The sequence below is a fragment of the Gadus morhua genome, chromosome 23 (assembly GCF_902167405.1).
Source record: "Gadus morhua chromosome 23, gadMor3.0, whole genome shotgun sequence".
Lineage (NCBI taxonomy): Eukaryota > Metazoa > Chordata > Actinopteri > Gadiformes > Gadidae > Gadus > Gadus morhua.
In genome coordinates, this window is record NC_044070.1 from 11,433,108 (window position 1) to 11,457,144 (window position 24,037).

The 24,037-nt window shown below is 45.4% G+C and overlaps 3 protein-coding genes across 3 annotated transcripts; 1 reads left to right on the plus strand and 2 right to left on the minus strand.

The window, feature by feature from the left end:
* Nucleotides 1-6,971: 6,971 nt before the first annotated feature.
* On the minus strand, nt 6,972-13,535 carry garem (GRB2 associated, regulator of MAPK1). Its single transcript, XM_030348783.1, has 6 exons — nt 13,143-13,535; nt 12,305-12,445; nt 11,581-11,711; nt 9,649-10,935; nt 9,381-9,535; nt 6,972-8,373 (listed from the first exon to the last, which is right to left on the minus strand). Exons 1-6 carry the CDS (start codon nt 13,261-13,263, stop codon nt 7,575-7,577), a joined length of 2,634 nt encoding a protein of 877 aa, XP_030204643.1. The 5' UTR covers nt 13,264-13,535; the 3' UTR covers nt 6,972-7,574.
* Nucleotides 13,536-14,849: 1,314 nt separating this feature from the next.
* On the plus strand, nt 14,850-19,519 carry ncf2 (neutrophil cytosolic factor 2). Its single transcript, XM_030348825.1, has 15 exons — nt 14,850-15,091; nt 15,298-15,380; nt 15,481-15,589; nt 15,827-15,961; nt 16,106-16,213; nt 16,512-16,571; nt 16,677-16,720; nt 17,317-17,458; nt 17,585-17,650; nt 17,918-17,993; nt 18,091-18,134; nt 18,253-18,404; nt 18,788-18,902; nt 19,028-19,145; nt 19,240-19,519. Exons 1-15 carry the CDS (start codon nt 14,918-14,920, stop codon nt 19,326-19,328), a joined length of 1,515 nt encoding a protein of 504 aa, XP_030204685.1. The 5' UTR covers nt 14,850-14,917; the 3' UTR covers nt 19,329-19,519.
* Nucleotides 17,785-24,004, minus strand: dph2 (diphthamide biosynthesis 2). Its single transcript, XM_030348835.1, has 7 exons — nt 23,792-24,004; nt 23,335-23,502; nt 23,120-23,232; nt 22,498-22,718; nt 21,397-22,059; nt 20,843-21,028; nt 17,785-20,126 (listed from the first exon to the last, which is right to left on the minus strand). The coding sequence occupies exons 2-7, from the start codon at nt 23,482-23,484 to the stop codon at nt 19,999-20,001; spliced, it is 1,461 nt and encodes a 486-aa protein (XP_030204695.1). The 5' UTR covers nt 23,485-23,502; nt 23,792-24,004; the 3' UTR covers nt 17,785-19,998.
* Nucleotides 24,005-24,037: the final 33 nt, after the last annotated feature.

Consider the following 24,037-nt stretch of genomic DNA (forward strand, 5'->3'; position numbering starts at 1 on the left):
TTCCCTTATGGTTATTTCATGACGACTGACAAAAAACGACAGTGTTACCCCTTATATTTTATTTGACAAAGACAACAGTGTTACCACTTATGTTTTTTTTCATGACGACCAATAAAAAACAACAGTGTTACCCCTTATGGTTTTTTTCATGACGACTGATAAAAAACGACAGTGTTACCCCTTGTATTTTATTTGACAAAGACAACAGTGTTACCCCTTATGTTTTTTTTCATGACGACCAATGAAAAACAACAGTGTTACCCCTTATGTTTTTTTTCATGACGACCAATAAAAAACAACAGTGTTACCCCTTATGTTTTTTTTTCATGACGACCAATAAAAAACAACAGTGTTACCCCTTATGTTTTTTTTCATGACGACCAATAAAAAACAACAGTGTTACCCCTTATGTTTTTTCATTCATGACGACCAATAAAAAACAAAAGTGTTACCCCTTGTGGTTTTTCTCATGACGACCAATAAAAAACAACAGTGTTACCCCTTATGTTTTTTTTCATGACGACTAATATAAAAAAAACCACAGTGTTACCCCTTATGTTTTTTTTCAGGACGACCAATAAAAAACAACAGTGTTACCACTTATGATTTTTTTCATGAAGACCGAAGAAAAACGACAGTGTCACCCCTCATGTTTCATGAGATAAAAACGACAGTGTTACCCCTTGTGTTTTTTTCATGACTACCGATAAAAAACGAGTGTTACCCCTTATGTTTCATTTGATAAAAACGACAGAATTACCCCTCATGTTTTTTCCATGTTGACCACTAAAAATCAACAATGGTACCCCTGTCGACGTTTTTGCGGCGATCCGAACCTGAGCTATTTAGAGTAGGCCTATTAACCTCCGAACTTATCAATGCACCATCGTGACACAGAATAATGTCCTCACAATGGTTATACTTGACTTTATAATTCGCATGAAATAGAAATAAGAGTCTTCCAACAGAGGACGTCAACCGGACTTCAACCCCGGTCTCCAGGGGGTTAGCTCACAGCTCTCGCCACTTCCCACTGAGATTTGTAATTTAATTATGTCTGAGGTTATCTATGACAGTGCAATAAACATGATAGCGTTATGTTTAAAATGAAAGATATTGTGTTTTCCACAGGAATTGAGCCGCGGTCTCCAGTGGGTTAGGCAGAGTGCACTCTACTGCACCACTGAGGGGATGACAATACACAATAATCAATCATCAATAAAGAAGATATACATGACATTAAAATGTATGTGTGTATTTCTATTATTTCCCTTATGGTTTTTTCATGACGACTGATAAAAAACGACAGTGTTACCCCTTGTATTTTATTTGACAAAGACAACAGTGTTACCCCTTATGTTTTTTTTCATGACGACCAATAAAAAACAACAGTGTTACCCCTTATGTTTTTTTTCATAACGACCAATAAAAAACAACAGTGTCACCCCTCATGTTTCATCAGATAAAAAAGACAGTGTTACCCCTTATGTTTTTTTCATGACGACCGATAAAAAACGACAGTGTTACCCCATGTTTCATTTGATAAAAAACGACAGTGTTACCCATTATGTTTATTTCATGACGGCCGATAAAAAACGACTGTTACCCCTCATGTTTTTTCCATGTTGACCAATAAAAAATATCAGTGGTACCCCTATCGACGTTATTGCGGGGATCCGAACCTGTGCTATTTAGAGTATTAACCTCCGAACTTATCAATGCACCATCAAGACACCGATTAATATCCTCACAATGGTTATACTTGACTTTATAATTCGCATGAAATTGAAATAAGAGTCTTCCAACAGAGGAAATCAACCGGACTTGAACCCCGGTCTCCAGGGGGTTAGCGCACAGCTCCCTCCACTTCCCACTGTTAGGCAGAGTGCCCTCCACTGCACCACTGTGGGGATGATATTGCACAATAAACAATCATCAATAGAGAGGATATACATGACATTAAAAGGTATGTGTGTCTTTCTATTATTTCCCTTATGGTTTTTTCATGACGACTGACAAAAAACGACAGTGTTACCCCTTATATTTTATTTGACAAAGACAACAGTGTTACCACTTATGTTTTTTTTCATGACGACCAATAAAAAACAACAGTGTTACCCCTTATGTTTTTTTTCATGATGACCAATAAAAGACCAGTGTTTTTTTTCATGACGACCAATAAAAAACAACAGTGTTACCCCTTACGTTTTTTTTCATGACGACCAATAAAAGACCAGTGTTTTTTTTCATGACGACCAATAAAAAACAACAGCGTTACCCCTTATGTTTTTTTCATGACGACCAATAAAAGACCAGTCGTTTTTTTTATGACGACTGATAGAAAACGACAGTGTTACCCCTTGTCTTTTATTTGACAAAGACAACAGTGCTACCCCTTATGTTTTTTTTCATGACGACCAATAAAAAACAACAGTGTTACCCCTTATGTTTTTTTTCATGACGACCAATAAAAAACAGTGTTACCCCTTATGTTTTTATTCATGACGACCAATAAAAAACAACAGTGTTACCCCTTATGGTTTTTTTCATGAAGACCGAAGAAAAACGACAGCGTCACCCCTCATGTTTCATCAGATAAAAACGACAGGGTTACCCCTTATGTTTATTTCATGGCGGCCGATAAAAAACGACAGTTACCCCTCATGTTTTTTCCATGTTGACCAATAAAAATCGACAGTACCCCTGACTTTATAATTCGCATGAAATAGAAATAAGAGTCTTCCAACAGATGACATCAACCGGACTTCAACCCCGGTCTCCAGGGGATTAGCTCACAGCTCTTTCCACTTCCCACTGAGATTTGCAATATAATTATGTCTGAGGTTATCTATGACAGTGCAATAGACATGATAGCGTTACGTTTAAAATGAAAGATATTGTGTTTTCCACAGAAATTGAGCCGCATCCTCCAGTGGGTAAGGCAGAGTGCACTCCACTGCACCACGGAGGCGATGACAACACACAATAATCAATCATCAATAAAGAAGATATACATGACATTAAAATGTATGTGTGTATTTCTATTATTTCCCTTATGTTTTTTTTCATGTTGACCAATAAAAAACATCAGTGGTACCCCTGTCGACGTTATTGCGGGGATCCAAACCTGTGCTATTTAGAGTATTAACCTCCGAACTTATCAATGCACCATCAAGACACTGAATAATGTCCTCACAATGGTTATACTTGACTTTATAATTCGCATGAAATTGAAATAAGAGTCTTCCAACAGAGGAAATCAACCGGACTTGAACCCCGGTCTCCAGGGGGTTAGTTCACAGCTCTCTCCACTTCCCACAGTTAGGCAGAGTACCCTCCACTGCACCACTGTTGGGATGACATTACACAACAAAACAATCATCAATAGAGAGGATATACATGACATTAAAAGGTATGTGTGTATTTCTATTATTTCCCTTATGGTTTTTTCATGACTGACAAAAAACGACAGTGTTACCCCTTATATCTTAATATGACAAAGACAACAGTGTTACCACTTATGTTTTTTTTCATGACGACCAATAAAAAACAACAGTGTTACCCCTTATGTTTTTTTTCATGACGACCAATAAAAAACAACAGCGTTACCCCTTATGTTTTTTTTCATGACGACCAATAAAAAACAACAGTGTTACCCCTTATGTTTCATTTGATAAAAACAACAGTGTTACCCATTATGTTTATTTCATGACGGCCGATAAAAAACGACAGTGTTACCTATTATGTTTATTTCATGACGGCCGATAAAAAACGACAGTGTTACCCCTTATGTTTTTTTTCATGACGACCAATAAAAAAACAGTGTTACCCTTTATGGTTTTTTTCATGACTGATAAAAAACGACAGCGTTACCCCTTATATTTTATTTGACAAAGACAACAGTGTTACCCCTTATGTTTTTGTTCATGACGACCAATAAAAAACAACAGTGTGTTACCCCTTATGTTCTTTCTCATGACGACCAATAAAAAACAACGGTGTTACCCCTTACGTTTTTTTTCATAACGACCAATAAAAAAGAAGACGACTGGTTCCCGTGTTGACCACCCAAAGTAGGGCTTTTACATGATTTGATGTCATAGAGAGGTTATATATGACATTAAATACACATTGTAGTAACCTTAATCTTCAGACTTCACTCTGTCACTCACTCTTGGTCTGAATGATGTTTGTCACTCAGACCACATGACATCACTCAGGCCGAATGATCTAGTGTGCCAGGACTTGAACCCCGGTCTCTAGCGCTGCCATCCAAGAGCACTGGCCAGCAGTGGGAACATATAAGACTGGAAAAACATAAATAGACTGAAGAGCACAAGACATAAGGCGTTTATACCTCTAATTTTTCCTCCAGACTAAGGGTCTCAAATCTGTGCTCCAATAGATGATCTGCCACATTCATGTTGTCGATTCGTTTTCGTGTGTGTGCCTCCGGCATGTTTGTTAGCAAAGTTATCCTTCTTCTTCTTATCATCTTTGCTACCGTACATCTTGCGCACGGCAAGTGAGGTGAGGTGGGAGGTCACTCGAGTCATGACTCATCACGTGCCTCACCCTACACCCAATGAACTATGAAAAACGAAATGACGCTGTAGTGGAACGAACCATATATGTCCATTGCGGTCCCGGAGGGGCTAGACCAACCAGGAAGTAAAATAATCTCCGTCCACTTCAACAGAGAAACACTCTGAGCATGCGCATTTCAATGTTTCAAGTCCAATACACATTGCATTGGGCTGGTGGGGCTAGAGCCCCTCTTGCCCCTCCAGACGAACTCAGCCGGAAGAAGCAAGCCAGGGTCGACTAATAATTTTATAAAAGCGCCGAACTTATTATTTTCTAGTACTTTCTGGGGAGATTATTTTTTAAATATATAAAAAATATATATTTATTATATATATATATTTTTTTCATTTTCATTTACTTTTATTTTTTTCTTGTGAGTAGGTGGGGCCGGGCCCCACTTGCCCCTAATGACCAGTCGCCACTGGGTGTGACCATCATAAATACACCATGAAGACAGGTGAGCTATAAACAATGGGATGTGGGTGAGAGCAAATAATGCACTTAAATTAAATACGTTTTCGCCTGTAGTAAATTTTGCATGAAGACTTCTCCCTTTAACTCATCAAAAATGCAATCGTTCAATTTGTTGAATGAATACAATGACGCGCACATTCATTTCTGTTTTAATAGATCATACAACTAAAACAGGGGGAGTAGCAAAGTGAGGAGGGTCAGTTGTAGAGTACTGACGACGTACCACGGCCCAACCAAGTGGGGTCTGCAGCCACTCAGACATCATTTATTTACACTGGCCTGGATTCAGAGAGGAAAACCTTGCAGAGATATTAAACGGAAACTACACCCTAATTGAGTTTTCTGCTCCTTCCAATGCTAGCACACTCGAACATGGTAATGTTTAGGGTTAAATGTTCCAAAGTAGATTGTTCAAATTAGATTTATAGCCTGACATTTTGTTATTTCGCAGTGTCAACTGATCTTGATACTTGCGGTTGTTTTTCCTTCCTTCCATCATAGTATCAAAATCCACCTAGCAGTGTTTAACTTGAAAAACGACTATGGAGTGTAGTTTCCATTTAAATACACAAGGTTTGGCCAACTTCAATATCAAACATCAGCAAAAACACCTTGCATGTTCCTTCACATTCTACCTGCTGACAAAACAATGGTGCTTTGGTAGGTGATAACTAACAGTAGTGTCTGTTGTGTCACAACATCGATTTAAAGAAAATCTCTCTGAATAAGCCAGTTTAAATCAGAGGAAAGTTCTAATTGGTAATTCTCCAACTGTAAACAGGGATGAGTAACTCTGAATCCAAGGACGTTTGGCAAACTGGGATATTGGATCACAAAAAATAAATGTACAAATATTGTATAGCAAAGTGTAATTTTGGGTTATTGTGGATAAGAGACTGTAGAGTAAATTAATAAGAACAAGGAGCTGCCTAGTTTATGGACTTATCTCTGCAGCTGTTCTGCAGCTAATGCCTTAGGCCAATATGCATATTTTTTCCGTTATTTGAATGGTTTTTAGTAACTTAATATAGAAATGAAAGAAGTTGACTATCATTAGATCCATCAGGCAACCCCGCATTCACATGCAGAGCCTTTGTGTTTGAGGAACAGAACTGCACCAAAGGGAGAGGTACTTTGGCAGGTTGGCAGGTCAGAGGGGAAACGCGTTACCAAAGTGACATACCAAGTAACACCTTTACATTGTGGTAGTTTTAAGGTCTGTTGGTTAAGGCATAGAAAAGCTTCATTTCCCAGTCGGATAACAGTTCCACCTAAAGCATGTAGTGCATGTGTGTGTTCACCCTGACTCTCTCCTTTGAACACTGAAGCAACCTCCTCCACTGACTGCCTTTGAATGACCCCCATGTTGAACTGAGCAAAGTGCATGATGCAGGACGCGTGCGTCACGGCCCACTGCCTCTTGTTTGCATATTAGTGTTAAGGACAGGGACATATCTACCTTAGTCGGAAGGCCTCAGTCCTTGTCATTCGGGAGTATGTTTGAATCTTCATTAAAAAGGAGAAACTTTGGCAAAAAGCAAGTAGTGAGTAATTCAACGCAACCGACTCTCCCCAATATATATATATATATATATATATATATATATATATATATATATATATATATATATATATAAAAAAAGGCATCAAATACAAATAATACATTGCAATGCTCTACGGGTATCACATAAGGAGACCCTGATGAGTCCTTAAAGTGGAATACCACACCATTTAAAACTCCTAAGTATTATTGCAAAGACTTATTAACCACTTTCACATTACATTATATGGACATCGCTTGAGTCAGATAGGTAAAAGAACTGCACCAGCTCTTGTGACAGAGCTCATTGCAATTATTTGCAACTTCATGGCCAGTCGTCACATGGCTCCAAAACCAGCAAAAAATAAACTGCTGTTAATATAAGTAGTAGTATCGAATGATACTGGGACTTGGTTGCTAAACTAACCTGCGTGTGCCTCATGTTGGGGGGAAAATGTCAGTTTCTCCATTAATACTTGTTACGCCACTAAAAGAGCCGTATCACACGCTTGTGTGTACATAAGGTGCAACATTAAGGGGCCGTCTGTCTGTGTTATACAATATATATATTAAGCTTTGTCGGTTCACACAAATCTTTGACGTCAGTGGTATTCCCGTTTAAGAACAAAAATCGGACAATGCCCCAACAAAGCTAGTCTTTGTTTATCCTCCCCCCACGTCAGTTCAGTACCATTAACTCATCGGTTTTTCCACAGCAACCGCTGAAGGGCCACGGGGACAGAGGAGCAAGTAACAGACACAGAGCCTCCATGAAAGTGCCAACGGGTTGGATTCAGGTACCGTTGTAGCAGGTCCCCCTGTTGGACCGACGGGGCTCCGCTCTAGCTGCCGTTCCCAGGAACCCAGGCGACACCAAAAGCTCGGCAAATTAACTTAAGCCGGTGTGCGTAGCGTACATACTGGGGGCGTGACACACAATCGACCCCGCCCGCTCTCGAGTCGTACCGCTGCGTTATATCTTGGGCCTCCACCCGTTCATGAACTGCATGAGCTTCTTGACTTGCAGCTTGCTCAGCTTGAAGTCCTCCGACAGAATCTCTTCCGTCAGCTGCAGCAGCAGGCTCCCGTCGATCTTCTCCGTCCCAAACAGCGCCACCACGTCGTCCGTCAGGCCGATGAAGCGCAGCGAGCGGGAGACCTCCTCCACGGAGAGGCCCGCCAGGCTGGCCGGGGGCTCCCACGCCGCCGCCGCCGCCGCCGCCGCAGGGGACAGGCAGCAGCCGGAGGTGGGGGAACACGCCACGCCGAACGTCTCCGGCGGCGTGCCCTGCTCGTCCTGGCTGAGGGGCCGCTGTGGGGTCCGTGGGTCGCGCTCCGAGCCCGCCTCGGGCCCCCGCTTTGATTTGGAGGTTCTGGGGGGCAGGATGGGGCAGGAGAGGCTCTGCTTGGCGGTGAAGGCGTCCATGGGCTTGTCCCCGCAGGTGCCTGAGGTGCAGCTGGAGGACTTGCTGCAGGCCGTCCGCGAGCGCAGGGGGGTCCCCCGCCCGTCGAGGTCCAGCAGACTGGCCGTCTTCGGGGCGCCCAGGGACCTCTTGCGGGGGAAGCTGTAGTAGCTCCGGCCGGCGGGCCCCTCTCCGGCCCGGGTCCCGGCGGTGCTGAAGGCGTTGGGCCAGGACAGCCTGGAGGACATGCCCTGCAGCGGCAGGCTGCCGCAGGTGAAGGCGGCGCCGGCCTCGGCCTCGGCCCAGCTGCAGGGGCAGCACGCCGGGCCCTGCTCCAAGGCCTCCCTCGCCTCGCCGTCACGCCCGCCGCTGCAGGCGGAGACAAGAGGTTCAGGGGTAACAATCAGGGGGTCATCGGTTGCCATCGTTTCTGATTGGCTTGTAAGTGCCAAATGACATCATCGGGCACCAATCAGAGAAGGCAATTGAATGGACTTTGACTGACTGTACTCAATTCTGAATTATTTCGACAGATCCAACCAACCACCTAGTGCTGTCCATATGGCCAGCTTACCTCCAGTGAGACAGCATTTAATGATTAAGTAGTACATAGACATCTAAGTGTTTAAAAGCCGCAGACACGAGGATCCCATTAGCTTCCTCCTTAACGGCTCTTATCACACAAACTTAAATGATCATTTAATGTTTTTCTTTAATAATGTTTTTAACTTTTAATGTTAAGTCTTCTACAATTAAAATATGCAGCTACGGTCAATGACAAACCTAACCAAAGGAGATACTAGCGTTAACTGCTCTAATTCTAACTGCTTACACCGAGACTGCTTTGCATTTCACAGACTCAATAACAAAATGTCTGAATAGCCCGTGAAACACAGCCTTGGAACGCCTGGTGTACTTTCAAACTGTGCCAAGATTATCGTGAGACAATGACTCATACTCTGTAAACATTGATCATGTTTCCATAAGTTTCCATAGCAACTACCTGAAAATAGTACATCTGTAAACACTGAAAAAAACATCTAATGTAGAACATTCGGGGGGGAGCTTCGGGGATCTCTCTCCATTAGCACTGAGTGCCTTCTTGCTGTCAGCGCCCTCTAGTGTTAGTGAAGGAGTGAGGCCCCTCCTTGATCAGACCAAGTATGAGGATATGATCCAATATTTATTTCAGCGGGGAAATTACAGGCTAATTTGTGGCCTTAAAAGAGGCAGAGGGACAAAAGGGAGAGGAACCATGCCTTCCGCTAATAAACCATCTGTCGCTTTCTTTACCAGAGGGTTTCTCTTCACGGTGACTCAGAATCTAAACAAACAGGGCCGTCTGTGTCATTGTCCGGGAACAGGATCCCTCTTACATGTTGTGCAGGCCTGATGAGTAGTAGGACAGGGTGGGGCTGGGGGAGCGGGTCTCCTGCTGCCGGGGCTTGGACACGGCGGGCAGCGCCGGCACCTGCTTTGCGGTCCGCGGAGGAATGGGCGGGGCGTTCAGGAGGCGACATTCCTCCTTCACCTGCACGGGGAAAGACATGCGACGCATTCTAATGATACCTCAGCCCACCTTTTCACCCGCGTCTTTTCACTGAGCGCCTGAAGTGTCGCTCGAATTAGAGACGCAATACTTACAGCCTCCGACTTGGGCGGGACGGGGGGCGGGGATTGACACAAATCAGAGGTGGCGATTGGTCCCAGAGAACAGGCGGGCTGGTAGGACTGGCCCACCGTTGCCCCGCTGCCGCCGGCGTTGTTGTTGTTCCCGCCGCCCCGCGACCCCTCGCTCAGCGACGGCTGCGCCATGCGGGACTTGAGGTGGTCCAACCACAGCTCCTCGTAGGGCACGTCCGACTTCGGGGCGGGCTGTGGCTGTGGCGGCGCCGGCGCCGGCTGCTGCACCGGGCTGGTGCTCTCCATCAGCTCGGTGAAGTACTGGTCCGCCTGGTCCGCCTGGTCGACGGGGACGCTGTCCGACGGCAGCAGGGCCCAGTCGCCGCACAGGCTGGCGCAGCCCTGCAGGTTGACCTCGCTGTTGCTGTGCAGGTTGTTGCCGTACACGCACACCGACAGCCGGTGGAACGACTGCGTCAGCTCGTCCCGGGCGTACGTCAGCGAGCCGGGCGGCTGCGTGGGGGCGGGGCAACTGCCGCCGTTGCTGCCGCCGCTCCCGCCGCCGCCGCTTCCCACGCTGCCGCCGATGCTGCCCGCGCTGCCGCCGCCGCTGCCGCCGCTCCTCTTGGGGCTCTTGCCCTCGTCGTTGCCCCAGTCCGTGCGCACGTCGCGCACGGCCCGCGAGTAGTCGTCGATGTGGAACTGCTCCTGGCAGAAGGTGAACCAGCGGTGCACCATGGTGTCCAGCCACAGCTCGCCGTGCAGCAAGCCCTCGGGCAGCGCGCAGCGGGGCACGGCGGCGTGCAGCGGGAAGTGCACCGGCATGATCTTGTCGCTGCGCAGCACGCAGCACACCACCACCGTCTTGGTCTGCACGTTGACCAGCTTGTAGCGGTGGCCCTGCCGGATGTGGTGCAGGTCGTGCTGGTTGCGTGGCGGCCCGCTGGGCACCGCCACGTTGACGGGCAGCCGCGTCTTCTCCACGATGTGGCGGATGGTGTGCTCGCCCTCCTGCATCTGCAGCTCCAGCGGGCTGCAGGTGCTGAAGCGCCCCTTGCACTGGAAGGGCAGGCTGGCGCTCTCGTTGGTGCGGTGGTTCATGCAGATCAGGCAGGGCATCTTGCCCCGCCCGACGCGGCCGATGGAGTGCAGCTTGCCGATCTTCTTGAAGATGGTGTTGAAGCGGGACTTCTCCCGGGAGGTCTTGGTGTAGAGGATCTCCGCCTGGCCCATCAGGGTGAGCTCGTCCCCCGTGCTCAGGGAGATGTTGTACACCTCCGTGTCCTCGTTGCACTCACCCGACGCCATCTAGGAACGGCCAATGGGATCGGTTTGGTTGAAAGTCGACATTTTATTCTGTCTGAGAATGTCAGTGTACCAGGATAGGGTGTGGCCAGATACAGGGAGTGCTCAAAGCTGTTGTTTTGTCTATTGACTTCTGTTACACATGCAGACAGGCTGGGTATCAGTCGCATGCTGTTTGATATGTAGCTACTTGTGTAACTGATCACAGCCATGAGTAAGGCTGATTTAATCAGGGTAGTTGCTGGGTCAAATATAGACCAAATGCTATCTTGAGTCAAATCTGTGTATTCCTTCAAGTGTTTCTTATCAAACTAATATATTATAAACAGAATAAAGGACTAAAATCGTACATACTCAGCATAAAATTTTACCTTTTTCTTATTTAGTGCATATCTGAGGATGAGCATGTCAGTCAGGAAACTTTGAGACACATTCATTCATTCAGGATTAATATCCCATTCCTCAAACTGTTGTTTGAGACATGCGCGCGCGCACACACACACACACACACACACACACACACACACACACACACACACACACACACACACACACACACACACACACACACACACACACACACACACACACACACACACACACACACGCTTTTATAAACATCCAACAAAAGTTACTTCTCACGCGTACCTTAACGTTGAACGTAATGTCTTCCATCACGTAGACCCTTTCAGGAAAAGCTTTGGCCACCTCCTCCACACTGTTGAAGTACTGCACCGGTTCCCTGATGTCTCGGTCCTGCTCCAGCAACTTAAACTGACCTGAGACCAGAGGAGCACTGCGTCAGACCTTCACTCCACACTGGGTGGAAATGGGATCGGCGGTCAAAACTCATGGCGTCTAAAATGGGTTCAAATTAGTGATACTTATAAATATGTCAGCCCTAAACGGTTAGCTTACACTGTGTCTCTCTCTTCCTCTGTATCAACATTCTGGAGGATGCTGACATATTGGTTTGAATGGTGGAGGAAGCTTTACTGGAAATTGTAAGACACATAAAATATCACTGAACGTTTTGTGCTGAGCACCCACATCGAAGCTTGGCATTGGCTCAGGAGTCAGAGGGAATGGGAGCAAGTTCAATTCCCGGCTCCTCCTAGCCAAGTGTGGTCCCTGAGCAAGACAGCTAACTAACTGCTCTCGACAGGCTGCCTTTGCCTTGCATGGCTGACACCCCCGTAGGTGTGTGATTGAATGGGCCGTAATTGTAAAGCGCTGTGAGTGGCCACTGGTTAGAAAAGCGCTATATAAATGCAGTCCATTTACAATATCACCATTGGACAGCTGGGGGCGGGGTGTGTGTGTGTGTGTGTGTGTGTGTGTGTGTGTGTGTGTGTGTGTGTCTGTTTCCTACCTTCATAATGAACTGGGATCTCTATTTTTGGACCAATAACATAATGTCCCTCTTCAAGGCTGTGAGCCGTTATGGTGGTCCACTGACGGCAGGAATGAAGTAAGAGGTAGTCGTTGTCCCGTAGTCCTTCCACTGACTCGCCTGATGGAAGAAATGCAACATATGCGTATTCATGAGTTGCTTGTTTGCCTAACACTCATTGAGATACTAACGAATCATTCCATGAACTGGTCTACTGTGTAATGGACGCACTATACTTTAAGTTAACATGCCATAAGGTGCCAATAGGTAAACAAGTAAGGTTTAAGTAAGTGATTTAACATCAGGCAAACGTTGCCGGCACTTGAACCAATGGAATGCAGCACATTTCTAGCAAGGGTTTAAATTATTTATTATTCAATGCACATTTTTCTAAATGGTAACCATCATATACATCCTGCTACAGACTTCTGCATATGTGTATATGTTGGCTTACAAAATTATATATGAATCATACAATTAGTTATATTATCATCGAGGTCCATGATGGGGGGCATGCATTGTATTGCATCAAGGGGGAATGACAGGGTTGTAGAGGAAAGGGAGTTGCAAGAAAATAGATGAGGCTAGATGATAACGTTGCAACCTGCATACTGAGCTTCAGCTAAACAGACACTGTTGGGGACCAACAACTCGGTAGAATAACCCAAATTTGAACGAGGACCATGTGCATCAGTAGCTTTTCATGGTCAGAGCCCTTGGTGAACGTTAGCTTCTGAGGCACTAGCACTGCACAGAGACCCACTGTAGCGTTTGTAAAATCCTTATCGTGTGACCACACAGAGAGGACACTGCTTACCTTGATCCAGCTTCACAATTTGAGGCAATCTGTAAGAACTGACGAGTTGATCTAACGGCAGTGAAGTGTTGCTCCACGGAACATCCTTCAGGTTGTTGTACAACATTGTTCCAAGGTCCATATTGTTCAGTTAACTTAGCCAACTACATCGGTAGCTAGCTGCAAAACGTCCAGAAAAAGCCTCGCCAAGCTAGCTCACCTTGAGAAATAGTCAACTATTGATGCGCGGCTTTCTACTCCACATCGCTGTTAATCGATCGTTGCATATCTCTTCTTTAAACGTCTATGTGATGTAGACATCTGTAGTATCAGAATGTGGTTATAATATTGCACAGCCATGTTTGTTTGTTTAATGTTCTAAGCTAGCGAAACAAGTCTGAAGTAGCGCAAGGACATTACGACTTCCGGTCGGATGGATTAGTTTTCAAAGTAAAGAACCATGGAAAATTGAACAGGAATGTTGGACCGAAGGGCAGGTTCACAGGTCGTCTACAATGACCCTAGAGGCTGGATTAGTGATGTTATTATATATAACGTATCTACAACATGACATCTCATAGACGTAATATATGTAATGGAATAGCCATTATTACGGTAATATAATTCGACAATTCTTTGCCCCTCAGTGCATGTAGAGTTACAATATAACAAACTATAGATGCATAAAAGGTCAGATGTAAAAACTACTTTAAAAAGGGTAATCAATTGACATCAATGGACATATTGGATATATCCAATATAAGATGCAATATTAACAGATAGTTATATAGTGGAGTCTTCTGCAGGTTGTATGTGCAATAGTTATAAGCATTACACTTAACGTGTGCACATCACCACAAGTTACAAAATGTGCTGCTGTGGTTGCACAATCCTGTTCTTCTCCAAAAAGATGGTTAAACCTATGTTAGTGGTTTGTTTATGGAGTGCTTGCAGGTCTGTGTAATTTGAGGGAAGTAAGTTTTCAATGAAGCCTTCATCTCACCAATACAACTACAACAACTCAAATATTCATAGTCATCTCTCACTCCAAATCGCAATGCACCAGACCCTCCAGAAATATCTTATTTGTTAAATTCTTGTTGTCACGTTGTTTCCCTGTTCAGTTTGCCATGTTGGATCGTTCAACAAACACAATACCTTTACACCAAATTAAGCATTAACACTTTGGACAATTAGGGATATTTGCATAATTAGTGTCATTGTATTTATTTTTCCTTTTTCTCTTATCAACCAAAGTCCTATAAATCCCAGTCTCCTAAAATAGAGGGGAAGACAGAAAGAGGAATAGGGACCTGGCTCGCATTACATGTTGATGAATCCAACCTGACCCTCCAACAATTTGTTATGTGAGGGGTGGGGAGGACGGGCTTCAGTTACCCAGGGGAGAGCAGGGTTAGCAAATAGGTTACTATGGATACTTTAGATCTAGATAAGATTGGTTCTTCAGTGAACCAATTCAATCTACATTTGGTGAATGTCATTGTTGCAACAAACCAAATATGATAATTATTCTAATCAAAAATAAGTAGGCCTTCCTCTTTTCCAAAAGCACAAAATCAACAATAATAAATAATATCAATTAACCTCAATAACAAAATGATATTGTTGATTCCAATGCATTACTAAATTTGTAAACTAACAAGACCAGGCTGCTTCAGATTGGATGCAACAGCCCTGTCGTAACTAGGCTGTACTTCCTGATCCTCCGGGCGGTCAAGCGTTTCAATGTTTCCTCTCTCTCAGTCGGTAGCTCTGTCAATCTCTGCAGCAGCACCATGACTTTTCTGGACACTCTGAGACAATGGGATGAGGCTGTAGCCTGTGTTGACAAGGACCTACTGCCCCAAGCACTTCAAATCCTTGTTTCTATTGAAGAACCAAACTCCAAAATCTACTTCAACATTGGCTGTCTCCATTTAATCAACAAGGATTTAGAGGCTGCTGAGAAGGTATGTCTGCCCTTTCATCACTTTCCTCCATAAGCAGGATACGAAAGAAACTTGGCATTGTTTTCAACATTTCCACAACTCCAGAAAGGTTATATAGAAGCGGTCTATTGCCGTGATTATATTAAAATGCAAGTCACGATGAAAAGAGAAGTGCTCTATGTCTGGTTTCCTCTGGGGGAAGTTAACTCTGTGTAACTCTTGGCTAGGCTTTTGACAGAAGCATAGGCAAAGATGAGCACCTGGCAGTGGCCTTCTATCAGCGAGGAATCACCTTCTACAAAAAGGAAATGTATGGCTCCACATGAGTATCAATTATTGTCACACATTCCATTCATAAGTTATAACTCCAGTCGTGGATGAAATGTTTCACCGAATTGTTTCTTTTCAAGGTATGAGGAGAGTTTAGGAGATTTCCAGCATGCATTCAAGGACCTGAGGGGCAACCAACTCATTGATTACAAAGCACTTGGCCTCAGACACAAGCTGTATGCCTGTGAGGTTAGTGTTTCAAACGCACATCAAGTGGCCAATGCAGAACTAACACATTTCAACATGTCTCAAGAAAATCTTTTACCAATTCAACCGAAACATAATCATCCCCCCCTGGAATGACCAATTCAACCCTTCGCCCTGATCTACATTCAGAACAAATTATTTCTTTTATCATGCCGTGAGGAATTTTAAATGCAGTTGCAATGCCAATTCCCAGACTCCTCCCACTTTCTCCACACCCAGGTTCTCCACAACATGGCGTTGTGCGAGGCTCACCTGGGCCACTGGGACAAGGCCCAGGTGCACCTTGTGTCAGCACTCGACTACAAGACCGAGGCCAAGCTCACCCTCATCGATAGAGCTCTGCAGTCCACTCTGGTCAGTCAGAAGCACTGTAGGCGTCCACCGCCAAGCTCTCTACAGATGATAGATGGATCTGATACTACAATACCACCACACCGCTTTCACATATTGAGCTGCTGACCTGTCTTGACATGGATACGGCCATTCTTTTCCCATCAGAAGCGGAAATTCTTCCAGCCAGCTGTGGTCCAATCCAAAGCGCTGTTCCGACCCAACAAGAATTATGTGGCCGAGCTGCAGAAGAGGGACTATCTGGGAAAATCAAAGGTATCCATCTCTAGGGACAATGTTAATGTATGGCAGGATGTAGAATAGTAAGCTCTTCTGAAAAGATCGTATATGTTACTCAAGCTGATGCATTTTCCTTCCCTCAATGATTTAAATCACAGTCTTTATATGTTTACCACTCACTTAAAAAAAGTTTGTGGTTACCGAAAGTGATATAAGCAAGCCAAATCAGTGGTCATGGAAATTGACATTACTGGGCACAAGAGGCATAGCATCTGTGGTTTGATTTTGGGATCTGGTTTCTCTTAAATAACTCCTATTTTTACTTACTCTTCAGGTTGTGTCCTCCACTACTCCACAAGATGAGTTTTCTGGATTTGCTCCATTACAACCACAGGTGAAGTACATACAAAAAAACGGTTTACTACTACAAATACACTACAAATGCATCATGTTCAATGTACATTTCCCTGTTTTAATCTATGTTTTGGTTTCCATGTAGGTGGACGAGGGGCCTACTATTCCTAAAGAACCTGAGGTTCTGAGGTAGACACTGTAACCAAATATGAATACATCTACAAATAAAATGATCAGCCACTTCTGCTTATGGTTCTGAGGTAGACACTGTAACCAAATATGAATAAATCTACAAATAAAATGATCAGCCTCTTCTGCTTATTGTAACAAAGCAAGAAAAGTAGGTGTCATTGACAACATACAGTCACACTGCAGAAGGCACTACTTTGATCAACCTAGTCTGGTCATTTTGACCCTAACCCTAGGGGCCACATTCACGTCCCTTAAACCAACATCAGGCTTATTCCCATCCCATCAAGGCCTACATCAGGTTTATCCACATCCCATCCCATAGAGGCCTACAGCAGGTTTATTCACATCCAAGAGGCCTACATCAGGTTAATTCAAATCCCATCCCATAGAGGCATACATCAGTAATATTCACATCCCATGGAGGCCTACATCATGAACATTATAGATTTGTGCGGCGACCACACATATACACTCTGTGACTGCAACAACGTGATCCACCAAGGCAAAAGTTCCGATGTATGAAGGAAGTGTGACGTGAACTGACCATCACAGGCCAAACCGTCCCCCGCCACTGGCGTTCTGTGCCTCCCCAGGGCCTTCGAGGGAGAACCCCACATAGTGCGCTTTGCGTTTTCCCCGGAGACGAGCGGCGAGCTGGCCGTGCTGCCCGGGAACGTAGTGTTTGTGTTGCAGAAGGGCGACGACAACTGGGCCTCAGTGGTCTTCAATGAAAGAGTACGTACAAAACATCACAGTCCACTTTAATAATAACCCAATACGTACAGCCCAGGCTTGGGATGCATATAATGGGTTGTGCTTCAGTTAGTCAGTTACTACTACTCCTGGCTCCTGTGTTTACAGAGAGGCCTGGTTCCCTACAATTACCTGGAGCGGATGGAGATCAATCTGAATTCAAAACCAACTCAAGTAAGGGAATGTTTTCCATTTTGGTAGTTTACCAGTGTTTTCACTTGGATTCTAAAGCACAGCATGCATCACCCACACATGTTTTTCTTTGAATGGTTAAATGTATCCAGGATCACAAATCACTGACACAAGTACAAAGTAGATGCAGTTTGCGCGTGTTTTTATTTTAATTGTGCACAATGTTACAGTCTCTGCGCTGCCATGCCAGGTGTAGCTATTCATTTCAAGTGTTTTTAAGTGCATATCAATTAATTTGTCTCTGTGTAGGATGGCAACTCCCAGATCATTTATTTAGCAGACCTTCCAAGGCGAAAGGCACCCACTCTACCGGAAACTGAACAAGGTATACTTTAAACATGCAAAACATAACAACACGATTTGTCGGACTGGATAGTTTCCTAATGTTAATACTCTTAAGTTAACCAGCTGTACTTCTTAAGTCCCGACACCCAGTAGGAACAACGAAGACACCAACAACTCTGAGGTACGCCAAATCAAATCGTATCTTCACCCGTCATTTGACCAGCACCTTTTTCTCTAGGTCGAAAATAAAGTAATGCGTGCTTGCCTCAGAACTGATATGGGTCTCGCTCTCTGATTAGACTGCGGAAGACGGTGAAGAATCTGCATGCCTTGTGAAAGTGCATTACAAATTCAACCTAGCGCTCTATATAGACTACGGTTCTCCCTTCACTGCACTGGTGGAGCGGGTCGGCAAGAAACTGAAGCTGCCAGCGGAGGATGTCACCTTAAGGTATTACATCACCTTAAGGTATTACATCACCTTAAGGTATTACATCACCTTGAGGTATTACGTCAGAATTGCTGAAATTGCTGTTTCCACAACTTTACAGAGAGAATTTCAAAACATGTTTAAAGTAAAATTATCAGTTTGTCATCAGTTTAAGAAAATGTGTATTTGATTATAAATACTAAATATATTCATAGGATCCAGACTTGTATTGCCTGTAGCTAAATCACTTACAGGGTGCAAACATTCAAAATGAAATATGCAGCAGTGATGAGAATAAATATAATCACAAACTGATGTATGCAACAATGCTCTCAGTTTGGAAATGAGCCTGTATCCATTTAACACAAACATTCAAATCGCGTGATCCTTTTTGTGTACTGCAGTTGCACGTCCCCAGCGGCTGGACTGACGGTAATGGACGCCAGCACAGACATGCAGGGGGTCTGGAGCAGTGCCAACTGTGGGCGCATCACTCTGTGGTGTATCCCCAAAGAGGAGGTGGGAGGCGCCTTCATCAGGCTGAGCATCGTTTCTCACTAGCTCCTGTTTTAGAGGGACTCAGGGTTGCAGGGCCTGAAGGGTTAACGAGGTGCGAACTAACCGTTCCCGTTTTGTGTTGCTAGCCAGTGAAGGAGAGCCCGGGGGTGCCGATTCATGTTGTGGCGCTATACTCCTACGAGTCCCAGAATCCAGAGGACCTCAGCTTTAACCAGGGGGACAGCATCCTACTCCTCACTAAAGGTAGCGCACACAAACTCGCCGCCATGGGAAAAACTTTGTTCATCCTGGATAAGGAGTGACGTTTTAATCACTATTAATTGTTCCATTTCTTTAGTGAACCGGGACTGGTTTGAAGGGGAGTGTAAAGGAAGTACTGGTATATTCCCTGCAGCCTATGTGGAAGCTCCGGTGGATGCCTTATAACCAGTTGCTGTGTCGTTGCTGCGTGCTCACCGTTTGGAAAGTGATTGTAGCACTGGAAGCAATTCGCCCATTTGATACATTTTATGTACTCACATGATTCTTGCAACATTTGGGTTGTATATACATGCCTGAATGCACTTATTTTGAGTTACTTTGGACAAATAAATAAATGACTAATTGTTTGCAATACATATACCTTTAACATGACTCAACTGAGTGAACCCATTTATATATTTTCTATGGAATTTGTACTCCATGTCCTCGAAGCTTATCTGCTCAAACAGGGCTCTGTCGGGGAGCTGTCTGGCATATTATTTGCATTAACTTATTTCTCAATTTATACCAAGGTCACAAGCACAGCCGTTGTATTGAAACAACGCGCATGTGTTAAACAATAAACTATGGCTTCTTTGCTCGGTCTACAGGGATTGATTTGAATAAGTGGTCCTGAAACAGCTTTGTAAGTGTTTGATAGAACAGTCAATTGTGGGCGGGACTGAGGTCAGACTCCCCAGTGTAGATAGCCATCACATTGTGCTACCATCATTCACAATATGAATAAAACATGTGCATAAAACAACGGTCCAATCGTGTGTGAGCGGCTTGTTGCATGGAGGTGAACCAGCGGTGGTTAAATAAGGCCTGTGGTGGATCTGACCGGGGCGAGTCATCACGAGGACTTCCCTTCGCCCTCGTAGGCGATGGCGATGCCCCTCCGGCCCTCCACGGCCTTGGTCACCGCCGTCTCTCCCAGCTTCCTCTCCAGGCCCTGCCAGCTGCGGCCCGCCAGGTAGGACGCTGTCGAGGAGGGAGGGGCGGGGTTAGGTATGGTGGCAACAGGTCCCCGCCTTCTGGGAGCATCCCAGAGGGCGGGGGTGTCCCCTTGGGGTGACACCCTTACTGGAACGCATCCCCCTCTAGCAACACATTACTGACTGAATATAGATATTTATATAAAAAACGGTGGATATATCTATAATTTAAATAAGGCCCAATTATGCCCCTATAAACCCTACAAATTAAATATTGATTTAAACATAAGCAGAAAATATTTTTCCTTGAATTCAGATTACTACAAAATGTATCTACAGTGATCTGCATCACACGATAGTTATTGCATGGTGTGGCAGTGTCTCATGGTGAGATGGTATCATGGCCGTGAACCAGGGAGGACCATGACAAGCGGTAGTACATGACAATACATTATTTTTGTTAAAGATGACATATCATACCACCAGGTGTGAGTGTGATTAGCCGTGTCCAGCGTGTCCGCCTAGATGTATGACGGATAGATGAGCAACGTTTGCTACTGTCCACTGGGTAGACTGATCCATCCAGCATACATCTTGGTTTAACTGCCCACTTGTGATGTCAGAAGAGGCCGATTTTCCTAACTGCTTGTAATGGCCAAACACACTGACACCTGGTGGTATGATATGTCATCTTTAAACATGCATCCCAGCTCAGACGCCTCAACTGAAGAGCCCAGTGGAGCCCTGCTCTACGTCTGGTACCTGCTGTGTGGGTTTGGGCCACGGTGAGGTTCTGGTTCCTCAGGACCAGGGAGGAGGGGTCGTCAGAGGGCACTGCTGCCTCTTCAGACCACAGGCCGTGCTTCCGCAGCGCCCCAGTGATCAGGGACACGTCCGTCTCCTCTCCCGCCTCCTGCTCACTGCCCAGCGCCACGTGGTTCTGCCCACCTGGGGCGGGAAGAGGGTTATTAAGGGCCCACGGCAACCAAGCTACTCCTCATGCTTTTATAAGAACATTTGCTATACATATGTATATATTCCATGATGTCCATAGATGAAAACGTTATTAATCCCCCGGAGGGGAAATTACTTTGTTACAGCAGCGCAGCAGCAGTGGAAAAAACACAGGATAAAATACAATACAAATTAAAAGTGGTGCTAAGGAATACAAAATAGATGCTAAAGTAAATGCGAAAGTAAGGGCAAACAGGACTAACAGGACAAACAGGCCAAACTGTATGAATCCTAAAGCTGCCAGTTGCCAGTTGCCAGTACTTCACAGTACAACAATGACTAACAAAGAGCACCCGGCAGACCTGGCAGGAGGTTGCGGAAGTCGGTGACGTAGTCCTCGGACCACTCGCGGCCGCGGTTGCAGGCCACCTCCATCTCGAAGGGCGTGACCACGGGCTTGTAGAAGTCGCCGTGCTCCAGCAGCGAGTTCTCGGGGCAGGCGATCAGCACGAACACGTCGATCTCCTGGAAGTTGGCCAGCTTGGCCACGTTGAGCTTGCCCATGGCAAACATGTAGCTCTTCTTGCCCGCCCGGCGGATGGTCTCCTTCAGCTGCGTGATGATGGCCAGGTAGTCGGCCACGCCCAGGGTGCCCACCAGGATGCCCACCACGCCCGCGTCCTTGGCCCGCTCGATGGCGTAGTAGCGCTTCATCAGCGCGCGGTTGACGGCGGGCGACTCGGCGCGGCTGGCCGAGGTGGCGGGCTGGAAGGCCGAGAAGCGGACGCGGTTCCAGGTCATCATGAAGTTGCGCAGCACCGCGCCCTCGGGGCCCACGAAGAAAACGCTGTAGTCCCGCACGCCCAGGCCCGCCTTCAGGACGCAGCGCCGGCCGAACTCGCGGACCACCCCGGGCTCCCCTGGCCCCACCGGCGGCGGCTCGCTGTGACCGTGGCAGTGGTCGAGGACGAGCGTGGAGACGACCATGTTGGGGTAGGAGGGCGTGAGGAGCGCCTGGAGGGCGTCTGTGGGAGAGGAGTCATCAAGGGTTTGGGCTTCATTCGTAACAAGAGTTTGGGGTGGCGAGCGATCGTGACGTAGATCTACGACCGCTCCATCACATGGGCTGGCTGGGGTTTGTTTACCCCTTCTGCTCCATCAATAATGAGTTTGGGGCAAAACTCAAACCAACTGATTAAACCAACAGTCCTGCTTCTTTTAACGTCATTTTGGACAACCATAAACGTCAGTATTGCTCCTTATCTTAATATCACCACAAAGAAAATGCGCCTGAATTATACCCTGCATTATTTATTATTGTATTCATTTAATCATATTAAAATTAAAAATATGTATGTAAATGTTTGCCCCCCCCCCCCGCCTCTTGCATTCCAACAAAATGACCTCAATGAAAGACTCCCCTCTCATGTGAATCGCGGGTCCCTTCTGAAGGAGTGGCCTACCGATTGCGTGAGAGTAGTTGACGTCGTACAGCACGACCACGTGGCTCTGCGTGTCGGGGTACAGCTCCCTGAAGGCAGCGGCACACTTCTCAAGGTCCAGGGGCCGCCGCTCGAAAACGTAGATGAGCGGCAGGCGCGTGGTGGGGCTGAGGCAGGCCCGGCCGTAGTGCACGATGCAGTCGGCCCCCACGTGCTCCGCCGCCACCTCGTCCACACAGCAGCTGGGGAGAGAGAGAGGACCCCCACGTTAACGCCGCTGACATGAAGGACAACCTGGAGTGTGCTGCTCTGGGGATGGCTGCAGGAAAGTATGCTTTCTTCTCCTGTTCCATTGCTCCATACACAAATAACATATAGGAGAACATGGTTTCTGCAACAACAACAAAAAACTGCCATGCCGTTAAAGAACAGTTTGTTTACATTGAAGGTTTCCATCGCTGCATGAACTCACAAAATCGCATTGAGACAATATTTAACTTAATACTGAAATACATAATTCTATTAACTAGACAACCTGCATTCCCAGTCTCACTGAGGACAAGTCATCAGCATGCAGGTGGAAGTTAGCCCGGAGGTGATAACAGCATATCCTCAACACCAGCAGCCTTTTGTTTGCATATACCTGCCATAGGATGTGTCTCCCAGTACGAACAGCTTGGCTGACGTACTTTTCTCGATCTCTGTGGCAATGGGAACAGAATGCACCAGCACTTCATCTGGGAACTGTAGTGCAACCTGTGGCGATGAAATTAATTAAATTAATAACGTGAACAATGCCAGGATACAAACACCATTCATTAAAAAAAAAAAAAAAAAAAGCAACTCGCCACTGTCTACCTTTTTGAAACCATTGTTATTAATGAAGTCGCAGGTTCTTTTAATCTGGTACTGCTCCTCTACGTTTTCTAAGGGAGCATCACTCCCTGACGTCACGTCCACTCCACGCTGGAGGACCGCATCAGAGTTGCTGCTGAATGCATCGGTCATCCTGTCATTTAGTCGTGGCTGAGAATATAAGGACAAACAAATGTTTATTACAAGGATTAGGGTAAGAAAAATATGACTGCGGTCAATGGTAAAGAAAGATTGTTCCTCATAACACAGTGAATAGAATCACTGAGCACTGTAAATGACGATTATAGAGGAAACTTGACCCTTATATTAGCAAAAAAGTCTAAACAAGTAGGTTAGTACGATGACATTGATAACAGACAGTTGATCCAAGGGCTGTCTTTATAGCTGAGATGACAGTCACCCATACACACAGGCAAAACAAACTGATACATGCATTTACCTTGGCTGAGTTCGCTTGTTATGGAGTCAGGTCTTTAATAATTCCACCTCACAAAGTTGTTATTATATATCCGAGTCACTAATCCCATATTCAGAGAATATGGGATAGGCCTCCTGTTTTATGGGAATAATCTAATATAACAATGTAAAACGTTACTTTAATAGTTAGCTGCCACACACGTGTTTCTCTACGACACACACCGGTATTATGACAACTTCCCGTTTGTATTTTCAAAATGATGGTCCA